The sequence below is a fragment of the Rhinatrema bivittatum genome, chromosome 11, assembly GCF_901001135.1.
Source record: "Rhinatrema bivittatum chromosome 11, aRhiBiv1.1, whole genome shotgun sequence".
Lineage (NCBI taxonomy): Eukaryota > Metazoa > Chordata > Amphibia > Gymnophiona > Rhinatrematidae > Rhinatrema > Rhinatrema bivittatum.
The window spans coordinates 59,969,241-59,995,506 of record NC_042625.1 but is presented as its reverse complement, the minus strand read 5'-3'; the positions used below and the strand labels follow the sequence as shown (position 1 = coordinate 59,995,506).

General features: G+C 39.6%; 1 protein-coding gene across 3 annotated transcripts in view; it reads left to right on the top strand.

The window, feature by feature from the left end:
* FBXW8 (F-box and WD repeat domain containing 8) overlaps positions 1–26,266 on the top strand; it is a 189,018-nt gene that overhangs the window by 82,968 nt on the left and 79,784 nt on the right. For all 3 annotated transcript variants that reach the window (XM_029619164.1, XM_029619165.1, XM_029619167.1), the window contains exon 5: positions 6,702–6,859. In XM_029619164.1, the coding sequence (XP_029475024.1) occupies positions 6,702–6,859 (158 nt within the window). The remainder of the gene's footprint in view (positions 1–6,701; positions 6,860–26,266) is intronic.

Here is a 26,266-nt window from a genome sequence, read left to right as displayed (position 1 = left end):
CCGCTCCGCTTCTCCCTGGAATGCCTACTGCCCGCCCCAGAAATGCCCCTGACATTTTCAGCTAAATTTTAGTAGGGTAAAGTTATCTGGCTAGAATTTAGCCAGATAAATTGCCGAATATCGTGGCTAAGCCATTTAGATGGATAACGTTTTTCATTTAAATGGCTTTTGAATGTCTACCCCATAAATATCAGGTCACAGCTGTAAAGAGCCTATAGTCTGTGTTTGAGTGTGTCAAGGATAAATGACTTCCTCAAGATCACCCAGTACTAAAAAGGGGACCAGAAGGGGGGTCTCCAGGTTTGCCAGTCCATACTCTAAGCTAGTGGGCCTCAATTATATTCAACAGAGAATGTTTAAATAACATGAAATGGAGGGCCAGTCATGACTTTCTCTCTCCACCTCTTTCATCCAAACTTCCTCTTTCTGACTTCAACCTACTGTATGTCACCCTAAAAGCGAGTGTGCAACTGAACCAAACTTTGCAGGCCTGAGCAACACAAGATGGAAGTCCAGTCATGTGATGGCCCCTGCAATTTTAATGCCTGTAAAAACTACACAGAGGAGAAGAAACTGCTATTCTTCATATCAAGCTATCTGTCTTAACCTTACAATTTTGCTGGTACAGCCAACACAGCTTGCTGAGTCTGTGGCCTTGATCAACTTTGTATCCAGCGATTAGACTCAATATTGTTTGATACATGTCTTCTGACTCATGCCAGCATCTTCCTGAGAATATGTATATACTACCAGCTAAGATGAAGCCATATCAGAAGTCCACCAATCCTGTGCCAATGAATTTTGGTAACATCCAATCGACAGTTGCCCATAAGTGCATGGTTCGGAATGATGTATATTTGAAGGTTACTAATACAATAGGGAAAATAAGGCATCCTGACAAGGAGGTTGCAATAAATGCTAAGTAGCCTGGGTACCTTTAAGTAAAGAGACAGAGCAGAAAGATTCCAAATGACCTCTGTCAACTGATAATCAGGTTGTTGTTAGAAACAGAAAACGTACTTTGAAAGGTATGTATACAAATTCTGCACAACTGAAAAATAAGATGGGAGAGTTATTTATCTATTTTTATATACCGGTGTTTGATTTTACATATCACATCAGTTTACATTCCAACAAAAAATGCAGGAAATCAAGCTTTTCCTTTGTCAATACATTGAACAATAATAAACATGGAAATTGTAAACAAGGGAATGGTTAACACTAAGGGGTGCACAAAGGGAGTTAGAATGAAGAGCTAAATATTGGCATTTCAGAGATCTAGTAGAAGCATAACCAGTGCGACACTGTGATACTAGGGTACAAAGGATAAGATGGATTAAATTGGTGGAAGAGTGATACTATATGTTAGAGGGCATAGAGTCAAATAGGATAAAAGTTCTGCAAGAAACAAAATACACTGTAGAATCGTTTTGGCTAGAAGTTCCCATTTGTGAAGGGGAATACAGTAGCAGTGGGGATGTACTATCATCCACCTGATCAGAATGAACAGACAGATAATCAAATGTTAGCATAAATTAGGGATGATCACTTATTATAACTGTGTTGCTAATTTTATTTGTTATGCTGGTATTGACTGGGTAAATTTCATATCAAGTAAAGTTTCTAGTTTAAATAAGTGATTGCTACATGGAGCAGCTGGTACAAGAGCTGACAAGAGGGGGAACTATTTTAGTTTTAATCCTTTAGTGGCATGCATGATTTGTTATGAGATGTAACAAAATTGGGGCCACTTGGCATTAATGATGATTACATGATCAAATCTGACTTGATAACTGGAGAGAGAACACTAAGGAAATCTACTGTGATATTTAGCTTTCAAAAAGGAGACTATGAGAAAAATAGTTAAGAAAAGCTGAAAGGAGTCAACTACAACGGTTAAGAGTTTATATCTGGCATGGATGTTTAAAAATACCATTTTGAAAGCCCAGATCTAATGTATTCAATGCATTAAAAAAGACCAAATTGCTGTCAGCATGGTTAAAAGGTGAGGTGTGAGAGGCTATTCTAGCCAAAAGCTAATCTTTCAAAAAATGGAAAAGGGATCCAAATGAAGAAAACGGGAAACAATATAAGCACTGGCAAACTTAGAAGCAAAGCATTGATAAGGAGGACAAAGGGGGAATTTGAAAAGAAGTTTGGCATGGAAGCAAAATCTCATAATAAAATCTTTTTCAGGTATATTCAAAGCAAAAAGCATACGAGGGAGTCGCAGACCATTATATTATTGTTGGGTAAAAGGGAAATTAGGGAGGACAAGGCCATAGTAGAGAAGTTAAATGAATTCTTTGCTTTGGTCTTTAATGAGGAAGATGTGAGGCAGATACCCATGCCAAAAGTGATATTTGAAGGTAATATTTCAGAGGGACTGGAAGAGATAAATGGGCAAATTGAAAAACCAAAGAGTAGCAAATCACCTGGACAAGAAAGTATTCACCCCAGAGTGCTAAAAATAATGAAATTGCAGACCTACTAGTAGCAATCTATAAACTCATTAAAATCAGCTACAGTACCTGAAAATTGGAGGATGGTTAATGTAACCCCAGTGATGGGAAAACAGTTGAAACTATTATAAAGAACAAAATTACTGAATTATATAGATAGTCATAATTTAATGAGATAAAGCCAACAAGGCTTTAGCCTTACCAATGTATTACATTTTTTTGAAGACATAAAATAAAATGTGGGTAAAGGTGAACCAGTGTACCAGGATTTTCAAAAAGCGTTTGACAAAGTACCTCACAAGAGACTCTTAAGGAATTTAAAAAGTAATGGGATAGGACGCAATGTCCTGTTGAGGACTGGGAACTGGTTAGAAGATAGAGAGCAGAGAGTAGGGCTAAATGGTCAATTTTCTCAATGAGAGAGTTGAATAATGGAGTGCTCAGGGATTTGTATTGGGACCACTGCTTTTTAACATATTTACTGTATAAATGACCTAGAGGTGGGAACAACAAATGATGTGATCAAATTTACTGATACAAATGTATTCAAAGTGTTAATTCACAAGTTGATTGTATTTAATTATCAAATGATCTTGCAAGACTAGAAGACTGGACATCCAAATGGCAGATAACATTTAATGTGGACATGCAAAAATGATGCATTTAGGGAAGAGCAACCCAAATTATAGCTACATGATGCAAAGTTCCACATTGAGTGTTACCATCCAGGAAAAAGATCTACACATCATCATGGATAATATGTTGAAATCCTGTGCTCCGTGTATGGCGGTTGCCAAGAAGACAAATAGAATGCTAGGAATTAAGAGCGGAATGAAGAATAAAATAGATGGTGTCATAATGCCTCTGTATTGCTCCATGTTGAGAACACATCTTTAGTATTGTGTGCAGTTCTGGTCACCTCATCTCTAAAAAGGTATAGCAGAATTCAAAAAGGTACAGAGAAGAGTGACTAAAATGATAAATGGGCTGGAATGATTCCCGTGTAAGGAAAGGCTAAAGAGGTTAGGGCTTTTACATTTGGAGAAGAGATGGCTGAAGGAGATATGATAGAAGTCTATAAAATGAGTGGAGAGGAACGGGTAAATCCTTTGGTCAGCTAATTACTGCCCAACTAACAGAATACTTTGACAAATACAGTCACTCTGACATCTCACCTGCGATAATTTGGGGATGTTCTAAAGCAGTAGCCAGAGGCTTATTTATATCCCAAGCAGCTCATATTAAGCAGGCCAAAGACCAGAGATGAGTTATGTTAAGCAATGAGATAAAGCAGCTAGTGAGTACCCACATGCTGACACAATACAATGCTTGCTATAAGAAGTTATTGAAAGTGCGAACCAAACTACAAAAGCTAGATGACTCCCTAATCGCTCACAAGCTCAATATGCTTCAAAAGATGCTTTTTGAGGGGGGAAACCGGGCGGGCCACTACTTAGCCAGATGGTTAAAGGCTCTATAAACACAGAACTCCATCACTAAAATTAAAAATGAACAGGGTGTGATAGTTATCCAATCTACAGAGATTCACCAAAGTTTTACCTGTCTTTTTATATAACCCTGTATAGTACTAATTCTATATGCCTGGACAGTATTGATGAGTAGCTGAACACATTGACCTTACTTTCCCTACCTTGGGATCAACAATTCTACCTAGATAGCCCTATAACCACCTCAGAAGTATTAATGGTTATTAAATCTTTAAAAGGGGGAAAATCTCCCAGGTTAGACGGACTCTTTAGTAAATATTATAAACAGCTTTTGCATGTTTTAGTAGCTCCCCTGACAGCTTGGTTTAATTAGCCCCTCTGGTAGAAGCCATACTCAGTGTTGGCGAATTATCTCATATACTGGATCTCATTGGCCTTGATATATGGACTTTTCCAAAAGATATAACTTCATATTACTGAACAATTTTCATCGTTCAGGCACTGTGTAGTGTGAATGACTCTCTATTTATAATTTATTACTTTTTATATACTGATGTATTAGAAATCCATCACATCGGTTTACAATAAATAAACATAAAACAATAAAACACATTCAATAAACACAGTAAAACAATTAAATAAACAATGTATAATTCTAAGATAATGCTAAAAATATCAGAACAATATAAATAAGTGCTAAGATTAATTACCTACATTAATATAAGCTAAAATCGGCATAAAATTATTCTTAACCAATTATCTTAACATGACTAGTTTAAACAATGACCTAAGGTTGAAGACTTGTCAGTTGGTTACTACATACAATTTTCAAACTTATGTGTGAGCAATCAGACTGAATATCACTAGAAAGGTAGCTTATTCAGTCATCTACACTTAATCCCTCCCGAAGAAGCCGACAGGCAAAACATGGCTGTGTCAGGGGACCACAGCTTTTGAAAGTTTGAATTGACAGTGACATCGTTGGAATTACAATTTATTAAATTACCAATAAATATGCAATACTGAAATAAGGAAACTGTGATCTTTGATTAATATTTGAGCACCTGATATCTCAACTTGATAGTTTGGATTTAAAGCTGCTCCTCACATCTTCATTTGCTATGTTTGGATATCTATGTGAGGGTTGACATCCACTTGACTGTACTACGTTATGTGCATACAGGCCAAATAGAAAGCCCTAATAGCACGAACTCTGGGTTCAGCCCCATGGACTAACACTAGCCCTAGAAACTTTATTCCACCTCTGACCCAGGGGTTAAATTTCTAGTGTTAAGTAAACATGTAAAGCCTGTCTGTATTGGGGAGTGCTAACTAATGGCTTGATTAATATGGGATTTGTAAGGAGGAATGCTAATCTCTGCCCACAGTTTTACTCATGTTTGTAAATCATGCTTTGTGTGCCAATATTCATTAAGCCAGTTAATAGACAAGTTATGCAGCTAAAGTTAGCTGGCTAACTTGTCCTGTATATTCATTGGGATGAACGACCCGCTGAATATACTTGCCTAAAGTTATCTGGCTACATGTAGCCAGATAACTTTTAGACATGACTGGACAGATTTTGAATATGCCCATAGGTCTAAAATTATCCGGCCTTGTGTTTTTCCACTTAACCGGATATCTTAAAAAGATATCCAGTTAAATGGTGATCAGTTATGCTGATAGCTTATGCTTTCAGCATGCTTGTTGAGACCTGTGCTAGAAGAGCCCGAGATTGCATCCTGCTGTGTGGCTAAGAACGATGAAGCAGTTGAGGTACTGGGTGGGGGAGAGGGGAAGGGGTGAGTAGCGTGGGGATGGGGGACCAAGGAGCCCCTTTTTTTTTTTTTCTTTTTTTTTTTTAATTCCACTGTGAGGGGGGTTGTTTGGCCAGCAGTATTAAAACAGGTTTTCCATGTTGGAGAAATTGAGGTTGGGGGGGGGGGGGGGGGGGTTCTGGAAGTTGGGATTTAATGATTTATTGGTGATTAGTGTGGGAATTGGGCCAGAGGTCTGAGGTTTGTGGGTTTTTTTAAACACTGTAGGATCGCCATTTAACTGGACATCTTTTGAAGATATCCAATTAAGTGGCAGCTTATCCAGTCACACAAGGCCAAATACCTTTCGACTTGCTTCAGAACAGATCTAAAGTTATTTGTCTAATTTAACTGGTTATAGATGAAAATTGGCTGTTAGCCAGATGACACAAATCTTTCCTAAAACGCCACCAGAACACTTTTTTTTTTTAATCCAACTAAATTATAGCCAGGTAATGTCTGAATTTTTATTTGGCTAAATTTATCTTATTTTTTTTTTTTAATCCAGATAAGTGGCTGAATATTGCAAAACTTGCCATTTAGATAGATAACTTGTGAGTTATCTGTCTGAATTATTTTGAATATTGGCCTTGTTACATCAAGAGAAAAACTGTGTGCACACTACATGCACCTTATTATATTGGGGCCAGAGCTTGCCCTCCAGTAGCAACTTCCTGATAGACCCACCAGGACAATAGTGGGCAGATGGGCAAACGGGACGCAGGAAAGCGCTCTTCAGTTAAGTTGATGTTTCAGGTCACCTGAATTGAACTACTCCTGAACTAGCATAATTTCAAGGGGTTTACCAATCAAGCCAACATTAGGATATAAACGCCTCCGCTGTCATTTACGTCAGCATTATTTTGTTCATTTTTAGTAGCAAACAGATCTAAACAAAGCATATTTAAATTTTTCTTCTGATACCTCTGTTTTTTTTTTGTTCATTTCGAGTGAGCAATGCGCTTCTCTTCCAGATATACATCGGGGGATGTGCGGCTGTGGGACACTCGCACCTGGAATTATACTGCCCCCATCCTGGAACCAACACGGGACGCTGTCGAGCTTGGATGCTGGCCACATGTTTCCTTTGTGAGAATAAACAGCTCTCTGGCCGTAGCAGCTTACGAGGACGGTAACTAACCACAACCCTTCTCCCTATTTAAAAAAAAAAAAAAAAAACCAACAAAACAAATGCAGGGCTTTTCAAAGATGCAGCAGCTGTGGCTGGCTTTTTTTTTTTTTTTCTTTCTGTAATCCTCTATACACACGCCTGCTTGCCTTTATGTGAAAAAGTTGGCCAGTGACCCTAAATACATTAGCAGACATTTGAACATTGCACCCATTACAATTGGTGTTTAATTCCCCTAGCTTTGCTGCCCAGAATTTTAGTGCCAGGCTCCAGTCCAGCCGAACCATCTTAAGCAAATAAATTGTTTGCTGTAAAATATTAATACACTTAAGTTTTCTTTTTCTCAGGGCACTTAAAGCCATAATAAGCAACTGAATAGAGAAAAATGTGAGAATCTGGCATGGATAAAAAGAGCAATAAGGTAGCTCTTTTTATGGTCATATCCACTGTAGGCTACCACTTTGTTTCTAGGAAAACTATTGTAATCTTCTTGTCTTTCACTTCCATTTAAGGCAGAAATACTAGAAAGAATGCTCAAAATATTAAATTACCTGTATTAACTATATTGATTCTTTTATGTCTTGCACATGCATCGCCTTATTTTAGATTTCATGTGCTTTGTACATTTCTAGAAGAAAAAAACATGCTTTTTATTCTCATCTTCTGTTAAAAATCTCCTTCACTAAGTTCACTCTGGTTTGGTTCAAATTATTTGTGGTTTACATCCATTCCTGTGATTTCTGATACGTTACCACAGGAGCATTCAGGTTTACTTAAATTCACAGACTTTTATAAAGAACATTTTTTTGCTAGTAATGGTGTTTTTAGTACTCCATCAGAGTTGTCACTTAAAATTCTATCTTTGGGTTACCTATGTGTGCACCTGTTAGCATTATGAATTTTAAGACTTATCTGCATGGTTTACTGGCTAAGATCATTTTTTTTACCCCGTTGAATGTTGCCTAGTGAGAATAGACTCCAAAGCTCAGTTTGATACCAGCTAATTATCTAATGAGGACTACACAGGAAAGCATGCATGCTGAGCTTGGTATTATTTTCACTGTTCAGGATTTGTGTACAGAAAAAGTCATTTTAATCAGAAAACTGAGCCCACATGATTTAAAGATCATAGGGCAAACTCTCTCAGGGGAGTCCATAGGTTTCAGTCTTAGTGATTTTTATTAGGGGAGAGAGAATTCAAGGGAGAAGTGAAAAATAGCACATCTGTACTCATGGGCTGTCGTCCCAACTCTGCTGCTAACTTCACATCACTTTTGGCCAGCTTCTTTACCTCCCTAAGCCTTATTTTACCTATGAGACTACTAACTACATTGCTGTTTGGTCCAAATGTAGCCATACTGCTGCTATGAATGAATACCTGTTCAGAGAAGCTGAACTGAGAGCACCAGTTAGAATCACATGGGCCACTGAACAGCTATCTGGTGGTAATGATGAATGATCACTACTATCGCTGTTAGATTCACATGGCATCATAAGAGACAGTCCCATCTCCATGGAGCTTACAATCTAATCAAGTTGTAGAGACAAGAAAAATAAGAGACTCTGCTACCAGTCTGAGCCAGAAGCAGACCAGCAGCATAGAGGTGAAAAGCTTTGTAGATATGCTTCCCAGTCCTGTAAACTGGCCGTTTCCTCAGAATTTGGTGGGTGGTAGTAGGAAAGGGTATTCCTTTTTATTATTTCTTTTTCCGATTTAAAAAAAAAAAAAAAAAAAAAAAAAAAAAAAGCAAGCTGTCAAGCAGTTTAGATATTCCAGAGATGGCAGCATATTGGTTTCTGAAATACATAGATTATGAAGTGTTTTATAGCTTTTATTTAATTAAATGCAATGTAAGGTAATAAAAAATCATGCACATGCCTGAATTTTTGGTGCTGTTGAACATTTATGTTAGTACCACTGATGCGGTACTACCTATTTGCAGTAGTGTGAGTTTCAGGACCTTTGACATTCATTCAGTGTTTAAAGTTGATTGATCATCTTTTACTGTCGATATTGTGCCCACAGATAGCTGGATCGAATTACTGCCACAGTGCTTTCAGCCCTGCTTGAAAAATATTAGTAAAACCAATTTACTTTTTCTCCTTCTGGAGGTTTTTAAAGTGTTTGTCTATATCCTGCAAGATGGACACACATGGTTTGTTGAAATATGGGTATTGGAACATAACATGACTTTAGAAAAAGGCAGAATATTAAATGTATTTAATAAGTGCTCCTTTTAAGCACTTTTGTTTCTTCTCCTTTAAAGCCCTTTTTTGTTTGTTTTTTTAATTGTGCAAGTATCACTATTAGCAAAATCTGCATATGCTAGGTTGGCTTGAAGGCCAGAACCGTGCTTGGGAAGGTGGTGGAAACTGGAGCAATTGTTGCCACAGTAGCCCCACCTCCATCATCACTTCCAAAAAGCTAGCAGGATGGGACTGATTGTGGTGGGAGCTGTCCATCATGCTTCCAGATTCAATGGTCAGCTCTAAAGCTCGGTGTCTCTGCCTTTCTCTCTCCCACTGGGTGTGGCAACCCAGCCAACAGTTCTGAGTTTCATGACTGCTAATGACCGCATGTTCTCCTCACTGCTCCTCCTGCCAACCCTCTCAAGCTTCTGCCTCTTAGAGGCACCATCCCCAATGAAATAGGTAAAAAAAAAGAAAAAAGAGCTACCTAGTATTGTAGCCATAGTAGTTACCAAAGCAACCATGCCTATTAAAGGGCAGTTTTTAAGGCACTGGCTATCAATGTAAAGGTTTCCCCCTTCCCCTGTTCCTTGATCTTTGGGGGCGTTGTGTATAGAATTTTCCTTACTCCTCAACCTAGGGAGGATGGGGCCCCCATGCCTCACAAGAGTCAGCCCTGCCAGTGGCTCAGTGGCCAAGTACCGTACACTGCCATGTGGGGAAGGTCTTTGGTTCAAACCCCAGCCAGGTGTTCTGCTCCCCGAATGGGCTGTGGATGACACCTAGTGGCCAGATTCAGGATTTATGGCTGTAGGGTTCCGAAAGGGGCTGTGGTGTATGGTCCCTGACCCAGGATAGTCGCTGCAGTGGCCAGACTGTGTCCTTTGATATGAAGGGAATATAAAATATGGAAAAATCTCCAGGTACTGTAGTTGCAAATGAAGACTCATGGTGGCAGATCCCAGCACTGGTTCCAATTCAACTGAAGTATAAAGGAGCAGGAGGAAACTACCAGGTCAAAACTCGCCAGACAACTGATCCGTAAAGATAGACTTTTATTGCCAGCAAGATGCAGCTAAGACAAAGGCTTAGTACAACTGCATGCCACGCCCCCTTCGGAGCAAACCTTTATGCACTTTACAGTTCTTATCTTTTACACATGCGTTCTAAGCATTGCTGAGCAAGCATATTCCGGCTGAAGGGGCTACTGACCCCCTCCCTAGACACCCTGGAACTTTCGTGAAACTTCTCCCATGTTCTGCAGGAGAGGCTGCTGGGACTTGCAGTTCTGGAAAGGAATTCGCGAGTCTGCAGTAATACAGCCCATCACATAATACATCCATTGTTCTAATCTAGGTTACAGCAGTGAAAGCTTATCAGAGAATAAGAACAGCAAAGCCAAAAAAATGAAAATGTGCAATGTGCTGACAGAGTTTCTCAATGTCCTAATTACAGCTGTATTGCAGACTGTAAGTAAACCCATCATGAAGCAGGGAATTCTGGTACATGAAGTCCTTTGTCAGGTTGAAGCTTTCAGACTCCTTCATTCCTCCCTTTGATACTTATCATTCTCTATGAAAAGTATCACACCATCACACCTCCTGGCTGGCTCGCCAAATGTAACCGTCTCTTTTTAGTCAGTAAGGAGGTCCAGACAACTGATCCGTAAAGATAGACTTTTATTGCCAGCAAGATGCAGCTAAGACAAAGGCTCAGTACAACTGCATGCCCCTCCCCTCCAGGAGCAGACTCTTATGCACTTTACAGTTCTTATCTTTTACACATGCGTTCTAAGCATTGCTGAGCAAGCATATTCCGGCTGAAGGGGCTACTGACCCCCTCCCTAGACACCCTGGAACTTTCGTGAAACTTCTCCCATGTTCTGCAGGAGAGGCTGCTGGGACTTGCAGTTCTGGAAAGGAATTTGCGAGTCTGCAGTAATACAGCCCATCACATAATACATCCATTGTTCTAATCTAGGTTACAGCAGTGAAAGCTTATCAGAGAATAAGAACAGCGAAGCCAAAAAATGAAAATGTGCAATGTGCTGACAGAGAGTTTCTCAATGTCCTAATTACAGCTGTATTGCAGACTGTAAGTAAACCCGTCATGAAGCAGGGAATTCTGGTACATGAAGTCCTTTGTCAGGTTGAAGCGTTCAGACTCCTTTATTGGGAGAAACACTGGTAACTTGAATAGTACTTTATTAGTGTGCACTAAAAGTTCTAAAGTAATCTTGAAAGTTCTAACATTTATAACATCATAATATAGTAATGATAGCAAATAAAAACCAGGTGGGCCATCCAGTCCACCCAGCAATTTGCTTATGGTAGCACCTGCTGCTCTGTGTAGGTTACCCCATGTGTTCTGTTAAAGGTAGTAAATACCGCTCCATGCAGGTTACCCCCATGTGTAAGCGGTAATTACATCATAGAACACACAACACTGATATGTAAAAGCAAATATTCAGTTTACTAAATATTGTAATATATGGTAAAAAATCAGCAAAGACAAATAAAATCACACAGCATCACAGCAAAATTGCATGAATCAGTAAAAAAGCAAATAGTGTTATAATAATAACAGAAGATAAAGATTTTGTGCAAGAAGATACCTCCCTCATAGTCCCTCTGTTGTGAGTCAACGTATCTGTGACCAGATCGAGGGACACAGGCCTGAAGACGCCACAATGTGGCTGATGGCCCTTCTCTTCTAAAGAGTATTGTCAGTTGCTAGTTTCTTATAGTCTCATTTTCAGGCTTTAATCCAGGTTTTACAAAGCCATTCTAATTAAAACTCACAGTTTCAACAAGATTTATAGTTGGGCTCTGTCTTATTAGAGACATCCTGTGCCTGACTCTTCAAGCTCTGTCCTTCACTGGCCTTATCAGGTAGAAGAACAGATGTCCATTGTTCTTATCTGAGCTAGTTATTACTAGGCAGACTAGAGAAGAAAAAAACAATATGCAGCAGTATAGTGTTTAAAAATGTCTTAACAATCCTTATACTAAGCTGTGAACTATATATTGATCCACACTTATTAGTTTATTGGTGATTGCTTTGTTCCGCTATTAACACCACCTGCACAGTACAAAGTCTTTTGGGGAAACTAAAAAAAATAACTCCTTAAAATAATTTCCTACACCATGTGTTCTGTTAAGGATAGTAACTGCCACTTCGTGCAGGTTACCTCCATGCATAAATGTCACACCATCCCTTTCTGTATGCCTTTAGACATCCACAGTGGTTTTTCTCATGCTCTTTTGAATTCATTCTCATCTTCACCACCTCTTCTGGGAGAGCATTCCAGGCATCCACCACCCTTTCCATGAAGAAATATTTGCCGATATTGGTTCTGAGTCTTCCCCACCTAGTACTACTGTTTCCTTTCCAACAGAAAAGGTTTGAAGTTTGTGCATCGTTAATACCTTTCAGATATCTGAAGGCCTGTATCATATCTCTGTTGCTGATAATATAAGGAAAATGTTTGGAGTCGTGCATATACTATAGTGTATACAGTGGTCATTCTGGGCAAAATTTGAGGGCCTTTGATTTTCCAAATCATGGTGGATTTAATTCCAATATTGCTGATAGTATTTTAGCGAATGAATACCTACTTTCATGCAATTGTGTGGAAATGTCTAGAAAGAACTCTGTATTATGCTATTTATGATCAATAAAATTAATATGCACTTTTGTACCCATGCATTCTTAGGAAATGTAACTATTTAAAGTGTGTGCATATATGTATTTATTTATTTATTTATAACTTTTCTATACTGAAGTTCAATTAACAGAGTTAATTATCACTCCGGTTTACATTACAACCATAAACAGACAGTAACAAAAATTGTCTTACATAGAACAAGGAGGAGATAAACTTAGATACAACTTAAGCAAGGGGAAATGTAGTGTGTCAAACTAATCGGAACTGGATTTTTGGGGTAATAGGCCAATCTGGGATAGGGAGGTTGACAAGTGGAGGGGGTGGAGGGAAGATGGTTGCTATAGCTTTATTGAAAATCAAATGCATATAATAGAAAGCCTAGGCAGTGAGAAAATATACTTTGGAACAAAGCTTGGGAAGAGATGTTCCGTGGAGGTTGTGGCGGTTGTATATGTGTGTGTGTGTGTGTGTGTGTGTGTGTGTGTGTGTGTGTGTGCGCGTCTCTATCAGTCAAGACTCTCTCCACTCCAGCCCTCTGTACCCTTTTCTTTTAAGAGAGGGAAAGGAGCCCATGAGAAGCATCTGCCTTTTATTTTTAATTCGTTGATTTGGATTCTAGCACTAGTGTAGGTCCCGGTGTATGATATGCTTACAGCCTGCCAGGATACACATGGTAGGGCAGCTCCATTGCATTAGGTTTTGATGTCTGCTCTCGTCATACACAGAGGGGTAGATTTTAATAAAGTACGCCCGCGCGTACTTTTGTTTGCACACCAGGCGCGAACAAGAGTACGCCGGATTTTAATAGATGCACGCGTAGCCTTTAAAATCCGGGGTCGGTGCGCGCAAGGCTGTGCAAAATCGGCAGCCTTTTTTCGCGCCGAGCCGCACAGCCTGCCTCCATTCCCTCCGAGGCTGCTCTGAAATTGGAGCGGCCTCGGAGGGAACTTTCCTTCCACCCCCCCCCCCCCACCTTTGTTTGAAGAGTTACGCCTGCGCAAGCCCGGGAGCAGTTTCGAATGTCTCGGCCACGCCCCCAAAATGCCCCCGGGCCGGAACCACTGCCCCGGGACTTGCGCGCACCGCTGAGCCTATTCAACATAAGCTCGGCGCACGCAGGGGGAACTTGGGGCAGGTTTTCGGGGGGTAGTACCCCTTTGAAAATCTGCCCCTGAGGCTTCCTATAATACCAAAACGTGGCCCTGTTTTATTCCACAAATTATAAACCAGCCTGTCACTATTTCAGCACTAAGCAGGAGTTAGACTTAAAAACAACTTGTTTTAAAACAATTATTAAAAAAGGATGGTTGGGAGTCTGGAGCTCCTCTTTCCTTGTATTCAAATAAGAAAGGAAGTCACTGGAAAGAGAGATATTGAACTATAAAGATAATACATTTCTTATTGAAAACACTTTTTAAGCTTCTTTTTTCTAACAGAAAAGAATATTTTTCTCCCATTTTTCCTTACAGCCAGATGAGAGAAAGTATATGTGTCAGGAAAATAATTCTGTAGCAGTTAAGTTTAACTGCAGAAGTATTTGCAGTTCGCAGACTTTAAATATTTTTAAAAGCATGTAAAGAGACAACTCGCAAAGATCTAAAATTGTGAACTTCAAAATCCCTCCAGTAATATCTAGCATTACTGGAAAGATTCACTACATTTTAAACATTTTTTAAAAATTCTCTTATTGAAAAAGTCTTCCATTATAAGTACAGAAGCGTCGTACACAAAGTACATAGAAGTAAACGATATAAATCAGGAGACAGCAGCAAAGGGATCTAAAAACTTAAATACATGACAGATTATTATTTATAAACTTTATTACTTTATAAATGTTTAAAATTTAGAATAAGAACTAAGCATTTGTAGCCACATTCATTTTTGAAGAATTTACACAGAATTGTTTCGCTCAGCACATTGGTTGCACGGATATTATTTAAACAAAAAATAATGACCAATGATTATACATGACAGCAGAGTTAATATATTGTGTCTTCATACAGCACATTTTACAATGATGCCATATATGAAGGTCATTATATCCTAGTGAACATACTTTAATACACATTTCAAAATCTTTTTGGTAAAGATTAGGGGAGATAATTTTCCTTTTTTGTGTTTATATCTACTATTGCCTGAAAAAAAATACCCAAGTTGACACACTGTTCCGTTAAATTATTATTTATATACACCAAAAAGAGCACATAACCTCGATCCCATAAATCAAATCAATGTCAAACAGGGGAATCGGCAACAAAACTTCACATTCGCTCTTCCGTCAAAACAGCGAGTTTTTTTGTAAGGTGCCGCATCAGCAAGCCTGACTACATGTTCTGTGATGTCTAGAACCGTCCAGACTGTTAATCATTTGCGGCTAGATGACAACTCCTGTTTTGTCATCTAGCTGCAAATGATTAACAGTCTGGATGGTTCTAGTAGACATCACAATCATGTCATCAGGCTTGCTGATGCGGCACCTTACAAAAAAACTCGCTGTTTTTTGAACACAATTCTTCAGATTTAACACTTTTTACAGACATCTTTTGTTTTGACGGAAGAGCGAATGTGAAGTTTTGTTGCCGATTCCCCTGTGATTATTATTTATGGCATGCTATTTTTGTTTATCTTAAAGAAGAAACCTACATACCATTAATTTTCAGCACAAATTTTCCAATGACCATCATATTTGGGCAGAATGTATTTAGTGTACATTGCAGTAAGACGTGAACATGTCTAGAAGTTGACTTTCACAAAGCCGGAAGAACACCGGAACAGTAATTAGCCCCGTGAAGAAGGAATCCCGCTTTCCAAAATACGGACCGTGTCGGGCGTCTTTGCATCTCAAACTTGACAATCAGTTCTTTGGGCTGACAACATGCAAGTTAAGTTAAGATATCAGTATTAAGACTGCGGAGCAATTTTATGAATTTGTGAAAAATATTTTATTATTACTCACAATTACTTCAATATTGCATCACTTAAAAAAAAATCAAAAAATGACCAATGATTAAACATTGTGGCAACGATTAGATGTGCGGAGCACACTGAATAATGTGTACCTACTAAACACATTCTGCCCAAATATATGATGGTTAATGGAAAATTTGTGCTGAAAATTAATTATGGTATGTAAGTTTCTTCTTTAAGATTCCATTCCAACTACTACCATTATGAGAATACTGATAAATAGTGACACTATTTTCAATTGTGAATAATACTATTTTTTTTTTATCATTGGAAAATAAGCAAACATTTCCTACTGGCTGCACTTCTTGATTGCCAGTAGAAAGGCTCCCATGTCTCTGGTGTGCTTGGCCCCGAGCATCTTAAAGGTGTGATGGAGCAGTAATCACATTAAAAAAAAAAAAAAGTCCATGTGCACAGAGTGAAAACATCTTATTACAAATGATATTGTTCCTCAAGTGAGATGTCATTTTATTTACATCAGTTTTTGTAATTTTTAAAAAATAAAACATTCATAAATTTTAGGGAAATTGGGGTCATAGTTAAACATAATATTTTTAGTCCTAACATGTATATTATTCAACATTGTATTCTGTATGGGCTCAATTCACCCAGATTCAAGACTTAGGAAATATTTGATAGCTCCTGTGAATCAAATAAAAAGTGTGTCCCATGTTTAAAAAAACAAAATTGTTCTTGGTGGGGGGCATGTATAGCTATATAGTATTGAGTAAATGGGATTTGAAAGGTGTGTTCTTCACTCTTTTCTATGATATTATGGACTGATACCCTTATGTTCAAATTGTGCTATCAGAAGGTAGGGTGGAGGATGAGGAAATGGGTGGGAAACTGGGATCTCTCACCTCTGCTACACAACTCCAGAACCACAAGCTCCTTCCTCCCTCCCTCCCTCCAAAATCAAAATATATATATTTGTTTAGAATTGTTACTACGTTGTGATTTCTTATGTATGTGTTTGGAAGAATATTCTATACATATGTGAAGTAAATTATTTCTAGTAAGTGTGCCTTTGAATGCATGTTACTGATAAAGAATGGGAACTTGAAGTTCTACAGATACAGTCTATAGGAATTGTTTTTAATTATTAAAAAGGGATTATGATTTTGATCTTGGGAGAGTATATAATACTATTGTTGGCATTTTGCATGTAAGGAGTGTAAAAAGTAATTCTTGAAAGGGTAAGGGATACATAGTGTCAGTAGAGAAAAGAATATGCATCAATGGGACATAAGAGGGAAGAAAATCACCAAGATGGCTACAAGGTAGTGTAAGTAAAGTTGTAGTTGAAGATGTCATGGTTCATGTGAAAGTTTAACATATTCAAAAATAATTTGGAAAAGGGAACGATGAGTGAGTTGATCAAATTTTCAGATCACACCAAATTATTCAAAGTTGGTAAAACAGCAACAGATTATGAAGAACTGCAGAAGGACTTTGTGAGACTAGGGGACTGGGCAACTGAATGGCAGATGACATTGTAATTTGGAAAAGTATAGGTGTATAATACTGGGTCCTGTATTAGGATAGCTCTTGCTGTCCCTGGGAGTGAATAACAGGAAATAGATCTCCTTTATGAGATCTGCCATGTAATGGCAATCTAGACCGGCCACTGTCGAAGACAGGATGCTGGGTTCCATGGACTTTGGTCTGACCTAGCATGGCGTTTCTTAGCTGCTTAAGGAAGATGAGGTTGGCGAAGAAGAGTTTAGAAGAAGAATGCAGTTACAAAAAGCCCTATGTTAAGTGATCCTTAACTTCATTTTCATATGCTTTTCATCATTCTAAAAGGTTTTGAAAGGAGAGGTCCCTTAAAAGCAGGGCTAACGGCAACATTTCACAATTAAGAATTGTTGGCATGTAGGTGAGGGAGAGTTAAAATAATATTTAGTTATATCGGAATATGTTAACAATCTGAACTATAGGCTTTCTGATAGAGTAAGAAACGAGAGCGGATCACTGAAAGGGAAAAGTAATAGGAAAAATTAGAGGAAGGCTTTATAAAGATCAAAACTGCTTTCATAGAAATGACTGGATCAGGGGAAAAATGCGTGTCCAAATATAAGGGCGCAGTTTTGTGGCTCAAATTGAGGGCATTAATAAAGTGGCCGTAGTGGCCTTTTCTCCTCAGTCTGAATAGCTTTCATGTGTTTTCCAGATTTGGTGTCGTGTTTTTTTGGTTTTTTTTTGCTGGGGAGAGATGCTTGAGTAACATGTCTAATTTTACACAAGTTGAAACTTTGTAAAACTCAATTGACTCCCACTGTTCGCAGTCTACAAACCAAAAATATTTTGGGTGACTCAAGCCATAAGTTCACTGCTATTCATTATTTATTATGGGTTTCACTACATTATACTGACTATCCCAGTAATTTTGGACACTTAATTTTCTGAATTTCATGCCATATGATTATAATTTTCTACAAACTTTGTGGAGCTTGCTTTATTTCTTTACGTTTCTGATTGTTTTCATTTCTGTGTTTTTTGTTTTTTTTTTTGTTCTGCTTGTGGATGGAGTTTACAATATTTCAATTCCCAGTATCAAAAATTCCTGATAAGTGCAATAGAGAAAACTATTTATATTCTGACTGGCTCCTAACTTGTTTTCTTTCCCTTTCCTTTTCTCTCTCTGATCTCAACCCTAATTGCTCACCTGTCTAATCCCTGGTTCTGATTCCTCCCTCCCCGTCTCAGATCAGATTTGGATGTTAATCACTCTCCCAGCCCTCAGTGTGCTCTCATTTAGAGCACCCATTACTTGATCACCAACTTTGACCTCCGAAGTCACCTCTTAGTTCAGTGGAAAGGTTTAAATCTATAATCATCTCCAGATTCACTAATAGAATCTTTTTGAAGTTTTAAAAAAACAAATGTAATAAAAAGTACAAACGCTCGATTATTATCTTGAGAAAACTGAATTTCTTTTTAAGACGGTGGTGAGAGAAATATTCTGGCTTTCACACTCCATCAATATCGCACAGCAGGTTTCTAAGGCTCAATATGACAGGCCAGGGGTCATTTTACTGGGAGATTATAGTTTATGTGTATCTGTGGGATATCAGAGTAATGAAATGGCCTTGCAAACTTCAGCTGTACAGTTGCAGCTGCCAATGCTAGCAAATATCAGCATGGGTACCGCCACAGAGGAATCGCAAACAAGGCGGACGAAGTGAAAATTATTCTGGGCAGGAAGGGAAAAAAGGCAGCATCCTCTTTGCTCCTCCAAACCCAGTATGAACACCATGCACACACCTGGGGCAGTGAGATTTGGCAACTTAATCCACAGTTGTGATTTTTTTTTTTTTTTGAATTCCAACCTAGTGGCTTAATATTTCGTCTGCCTTGTTTGCCTGTTGTCAGCACTGGCATGGCTCCAGTTTGATTTTACCACTAATTGTGTTGCCTGTTACCACACAGAAATGAATCAAATCAAAAATGCTTTTCCTGAAGCATTAGATAAAGCAGGCGAGCATTCTGTGTAATGAGCAGATGCTACTAATGCATGGATAGCATGGACCTTGCCAGGACTCCATCTGCTCCATGCTTGCATGACATTGGCTATAAGCCACAGCTACTGGGACGAGCAGTTTATTTGAACTCCCTCCATGTTCCCTGATTGTGTGGGTGAAAAGTTTACTTCTTCCAGAACTCTCTTCTCCGTGCCTTCTTAAAGTTTGGGATCAACAAAATGTTTAGTACTAGAGGGATTCTTAAAACTGGAGAATTAAATTCCATTCAAAAGCAGCTTAAGAACATAAGAAATTGCCATACTTCCTAAATCAAGTACTGGTAATAGCAAATATCTAGAACATTTGTTTAGATTCAGAGCAACTTCACAAGGTTGGTAGACTGAGTGTAAAGAGCTGTCAGATAAGGCTTGATGGAAGATTTTATTTGAAGCTGTTAACAAGCAAAGTACCTTCAAGATCATTGGGCCTGACAGTTTGGCAACCTCAAGTCCAAATAGATTTGTTGTTTTTGTAATCAGTGATAGTTTGTTTTTTTGCATGATACTTGTAAGATAACTGAAATATCGGGAACACCTGCATTACTTTACCCTTTTTCAGCACCGCCTGTGTGTAAGGGTTTCTTACTAGAATGGGCATAAAGGAAAATTTGACAGCAGTAGGCATTGGCGTTTAAGTGATAAGTCTTCAAATAGCGCAGAAGACAAGAACCAGAAGCTCGACGTGAGTGTAGGGAATGGAGCAGGTAAAGCAGGACTGTCTGGTTAATTGCTTGGTTTGATATTGTGGTTGGGTTGGGGGGGGGAAGGGAGATGGGTATTGTCATTTCCACTAGATGGGTATTGTAATTTGGAGGGGAGGAATAATAAAAATTGAAAACCGTATGTACTGTTTTTATATCGTGTGCAGCAGGCATCGATTACTGCCCGCTGCATATGGTTTTCTTTGTATTGCTCATTTTAATACACAGTTTGAACATTATGCAGGGATGCCCAGGTAGTCCCACAGTCAGTCAGGCTTCTAGAATATACACAATGAATATGCATAAAATAAATTTGTATATAATGGGTCTCCAAAATATGCACATTTGTCATGTATATAATCATTGTGGATATTCTGAAAACCCAAATGAGTGGGGTCACCAGTACAGGTTTAGGACGGCCTGAAAAAAAGGAAGATGATGAATACATTTTTGATAAGCCATCCTTGGAGGCACGCACATGGGGTTGTAACATCTGAAGAAATTTCCAGAAAATGCTTTTGAGCATGCATGGGAAGGGATCTGCATGACATCGGACCAATTGCCTCTCTGTTTTGATTTTGTTCATCATTTGAGAGAGAGAGTATTCAACTGCTCTTTGCAGCTTTTTTTGTGTTATGTGAACAGTGTGAGCAAATATCACTACTGAGCTAAAGTCAGTTGGCTTTGTGATTAAATTCCATCTCTGCTTATCGCTCCAATTAGCATTTATTATGTCTGTGCTTACACATTATGTTGGGCAAAGGCCTGTCTCTCTGAATCAGAAAGCCTGGGGCATCATGGCGTCAGCAGGGGAAATAATTCAGAATCATCTGACATCAGCACTGTCAATGCTGGGAATGCCAGGCCTAATAGCAGCAGCAGTAGGAGTTACTCCCATGGCAAGGCTTTCATACGAGGCAAACCCAGTACACTTTGAGGTTCCAATGGTCCCAGTCCACCCAGACACTGCTGTACTATGTCCAAGTCACATGTGAGCTACCAGTTTGTGTTATATTGCTTTGATTAATGGGAAATGTTTGTGATTTTGATTCAGAATTCTGATTTTTCAGTCTTCCTTTAATATTGTTTATGTAAATAGATCAATTTACAGCAGTGATGATGCTTCACCCAGTTTTAGGTAAATTTGAGTTAGTGATGGCCTGTCTCCTTTAAGTAACAAATATATCTCTTGCTTCTAATGACTTGAACATTTTATAATAATTTTGAGGCTTCAATATAAATATGGTCATCCGTTCACATCTTAGATTTTTCTAGTTTGTAGCCATGCCTGTCTTCCTACCTCTCTGTTCTTTGCTGTAAAGCTTCTGTTGCTCTTATTCTTTGGCCCACCTGCAAAATGTACCAAAGCATTAACCAAAAAAAAAAAAAAAAAAAAAGGGTAATCCATGTTTGCCACAGAAAAGCTCAAAGAAGCATCCACATACAGCACCACAATGGACAAAAATGGCCACCAGAAACATGTCATAACTTTGAAACCTGCCCTGACACAGGTGTTAAATTTCTCTTGCTAAAAAACAAAGCACTAAGATGTCTCCCCACTAACACAGCTATTTACATTGCCCTGTAATAGCTAATGCCATCTTTTACATGTAATTTCTGTGCACCCATCTAAGCGTATTGCAGGTTTCATAGTGTGGGATTTTTTTTCTGCCCTAAAACCCCATATTACATGCCTGAGTAAGGTTAGTGCTGCAAAACCTGTGCCAAAACCGGAGTAAAAATTCTCTGACTCTGGAATTCATTGCAGGAGGAATTGGTTAAGGCAATTAGCATAGCTAGGTTTAGAAAAGTTTTGGACAAGTTCCTAGAGAAGTCCTTAAACGTCTCCTCCAGGAGACCAAACTGATAAAGGGAATTCAATGGCTCCCATATGAGAAAAGGCTAAAGAGATTAGGGCTGTTAAGCTTGGAGAAGCGATGGCTGAGAAGGGGATATGATAGAAATCTATGAAATCATGAGAGGACTAGAATGAGTAAATATGAATCTATTATTTGCTCTTTCAGATAATAGAAGGACTAGGGGGGCACTCCAAGAAGTTAGCAAGTTGCACATTTAAAACAAATGGGAGAAAATTATTTTTCATTCAATGCACAATTAAGCTCTAGAATTCGTTTTCAGAGGATGTGGTTAGGGCAGTTAGTGTAGCTGGGTTTAAAAAAGGTTTGGATAAGTTCCTGGTGGGAAAAGGCCATAAACTGCTATTAATCAAATTGACTTACAGGTCGATTTTAAAAGTGTTGCTCATGCAAAAATGCCCCCATATGTGTGTGTGTGTGTGGGCCACACATGAACAATGTGGATTTTAAAAAAATCGCAAAATAAAAAAAATTAATTTACCAAATGGTCCCTCCCCCAGTTGAGAATTCCTGAGGTGTTTTCTGTGGTCCCTCAGATGAGTGCCTTGAATCCGGTAGCTGGTTTTCAGCCTGCATGGACTTAGCTGATTAAGCAGCTGAAAGGTAGCGTTTTTGACCCTATAAAGGAGCGACCTTTTCAGAGGACTCTACCCTTCGGTAGGCCGTAGTCCTTTTGTCTCAGACAACCCAGAAGGGGGCACAGGCTCAGGTAGTGGAACCTCCCAAGCCTCCCAATGAAGGTTTGCTGACCCACTCCTGGGAATGCCCCTCTCTCTCTCTTTTATCAGAGGTGGGTCGAAATCACATTGGATCAATGGGTCCTGGAGGTGATACAAGAAGGATATGCGATGGAGTTTCTCAGTGTTCCTCAGGACGTATTCATGGAGTCTCCCTGCCACTCCCAGCAGAAGAAGCAGATAGTACAGGATACATTGGCAAGGCTCCTCAGTCTGAGGCATGTGGTGCCCACATCTCAAGAAAGTATATGGTGATATTCCATTTATTTTGTGTGCCCAAGAGCTCTTTTCGTCCCATCCTGAATCTCAAAGGTGTCAACTGTCATCTGCGAGTGTAACATTTTCACATGGAAACCTTGCGCTCGGTGATAATGGCCATGCAGTCGGTGGAATTTCTGACCTTTCTGGATCTGTCCTAGGCTTATCTTCACATTTCCATCAGACTAGAACATCAATGCTTTCTATGGTTTTCAGTTCTGGAATGCCACTTTCAGTTTCAGGCACTGCCCATTGGTCTTGCCACCGCTCCCAGGACCTTTTCCAAGGTAATGGTAGTAGTTGCAGCAGGGTTGAGAGAGGATGGGATCCTACTACATCCATATTTGGATGACTGACTGATTTGAGCCAAGTTGCTGGAGGAGAGAGCCGCCTGGTTACTTGCAAGGTGATTTCCTTATTGCAGGAGCTCAGCTGAGTGGTGAACCTGGCCAAGAGCAGTCTTCAACCTGCTCAGTCATTGGAATACCTCTGGGTTTAGTTCAACATGAAGCAGGGCAAGGTTTTCCTGCCGGAAGCTTGAATTCAGAAATTACTGGCACATCTCCTTCTGTTGCTGAACACTCTGCGCCTGACTGTGTGATCCTACCTGTGAGTACTTGCTTAATGGCGGCAACCCTGGAAGTGATACCATGGGCAAGGGCACATATGCGTCCTCTTCAGCACTCCCTTCTGTCTTGGTGGAACCCGCAGTCTCAGGACTATTTGATTCAGCTCCACCTGCCAATGGACCATCCTGCATGGTCCATTGGCAGGTGGTGTTATGGGAATTTCCATAACACCAACGGACTGGCTAGTACTGACAACCGATGCGAGCCTCCTTGGTTGGGGAGCTCACTGTCAGGAGCTGACTATGCAAGGGCACAGGAATGCAGAAGAGTGTCTCTGGAATATTAATAGGCTGGAAGCCAGGGTGGTTCATTTGGCATGTTTACAGTTCAGCGACAGGCTGCAGGGTCGATCGGTCTGGATTATGTCTGAGAATGCAATGACTGTGGCTTGCATCAATCAGCAGGGAGATACTAAGAGCCAACAAGTGTTGCAGGAAATGGATCAATTTATGGAATGGACAGAAGTGCATCTTCAGATAATCTGTCTTGCACATAGCTGGAAAAGACAATGTAAGAGCAGACTTTATTAGCAGGGAGAGTCTAGACCCAGGAGAGTGGGCGTTGTCAGACAAGGTGTTTCAGCTGATTCTGGATCTCTGAGTCTCCCATTCCTAGACCTGCTGGTGACTTTGCATAATGTGAAAGTTCAGTGATTCTTCAGCCACAGGAGAGATCTGAAGTCATTGGAGATCGATTCCCTAGTGCAGGAGTGGCAAGAAGACAAGTTGCTGTACGCCTTTCCTCCTTGGCCTATGTTGGGCAGATTGGTTCAAAGGATGGAGTGCCACAGAGGGATGGTGCTCTTGGTCCCTCCAGTTTTGGCCCAGGAGACTGTGGTATGCGGATCTATGGTGGACTCTCCTCTTCATCTTCCAGCATACAGGGACCTGCTGCCGCAGGACCTGTTCTTCATGAATATCTGACTCTCTTTTGTCTTACGGTAGGGCCCTTGAAAGGACTTGCTTGCTGAAATGTGGATACTCTGTGGCAGTGATTTCCACCTTGCTAAGAGCTAGAAAGTCCTCCACCTTCTTTGGCCTGTGTGTGGGTTTGGCAAGTGTTTGAGGCCTGGTGTGAGGATCAAGGTAGTCTGTCTTCCTTTGGTCAAGATCCCGCTCATTTTGGAATTTGTACAGGATGGCTTGAATAAAGGTGTGGCCCTCAATTCCTAAAAGGTACAAGTAGCGGCTCTTGCCTGTTTCAGTGGTCAGGTGAATGGTGGTTCCCTGTCGGCTCATCCTGATGTGGCCCGTTTCCTGAAAGGAGTGAAACATCTTTGTCCTCCTTTGCAGTTTCCGGTGCCCCTATGGAGTTTTAATTTGGTATTGGATTTCTTAGCAGACCTTACATTTAGACCGCTGCGTACTCTGTCCTTGTGTTTGTTTACTTTTTTTTTTTTTGCAACACAAATGCATGGTTTTGCATTTTTTTAGCATTACATTTTATCTGCTAGACTCTAGACCATTCCTCAAGCTTCACTGGATCTTTCTCATGTTTTCTACACCTTCCAGGTATCTACCCTGTTGCAGTTTTTGGTATCATCCACAAATCTTTCCTGACAAGTCCTTCTGTGATGATATTTACAAAAATGTTGAACCAAACTGAATCAAGAACTGATCCCTATGGCACACCACTGATAACTCACCTTTCCACAGCATGAGCTTTTTACCCTTTGTCATCTCTTCTTTTCACATCCCTAAAACCACCATCATGAATTGTCATTTTTGATGGCAGTTGTACCAAAGATTGAATAGGCATGGAAATTCAATTACCCTCCCACTGTTAGAGATACTTTCTCCATGGCAAGGTTGATGCACCCTGGCAGAGCAATATGGAAACCCTTCCACACTGCTACCCTTACGGTTTTCAGCGCTGTCATTCTGGCATTTTCATGAGCTCTGAATTCACTAGAAAATTACATTTTTATAAGAGAAAAGAGAAGGAAAACAATGGAAAACATTATTTTTTAAACAAACATATTAAATCTTTGGTACTTTGGGTGTCTGAGTATTTAGAAGTGGAATACACTGCATTATGCGTGTGGAGAGAAGATAGAGAGGGCTGTCCTTCTGTTTTTAGAAACCAGTTCAGCAGTTATTTACCTTTCAAGCTATTAACATAATTACCATTATGCAAAGAAGTAATTTTGGAAAGTTGTGCTCCGAGCCCTGATGGCTCCACTGGGACAGCTTTTCTCAGGACTTATCTTTTTGATGGAAGCCTAATTGTAGTTTTGGCTTTGTGCACACAAACTGAGGCAGCTAATTGTTTAGGCAAATAGCAGATTAATTTAAATATGCATTGCTAATAAAAAGAAAATGGTATCCATTATGTGCCTCATTCCCAGGCTGAGGAATATAAATATTCCATGGGAGTGCCATTAAGCAGAGAGGGCTCCAGAATCGTGTTCATTACTTTGCAGTGGCAGTGCTTTCTAGATATCAAATAATCCTTTACAAAAGTGGACATAAATCAGTTTAAACTCATTTAAATACCATTTGCACAGTATACTGTTTCATTACTACGCTTTCAGTCTTCTTGAGGAAGGGGGAGGAGCATGCTACAGCTGGTTTAGGTGTCCCTCCAAAGCTGCCTTTATGTGCTCTTCTCAAACCTTAAATAGTCTGTGTATCTGAAAACCTACCTATATATTTTAGAGGATAGTTGTCAAGGCATTTCTGCAGTTAAACATTTTTAGCCACAGAAATGACCTTTTTCAAAATTGTCTGCCTTGTATGTGGGTAAACATACACACACACGTCTGCTGTATGTGTCTCATGGTCTGTCACAGAGTGGCTTGCAAATCCACTGGCCAATGGCAGGTGGACATACTCTTACTTAGGACTAAGTCTAGGGCTTCA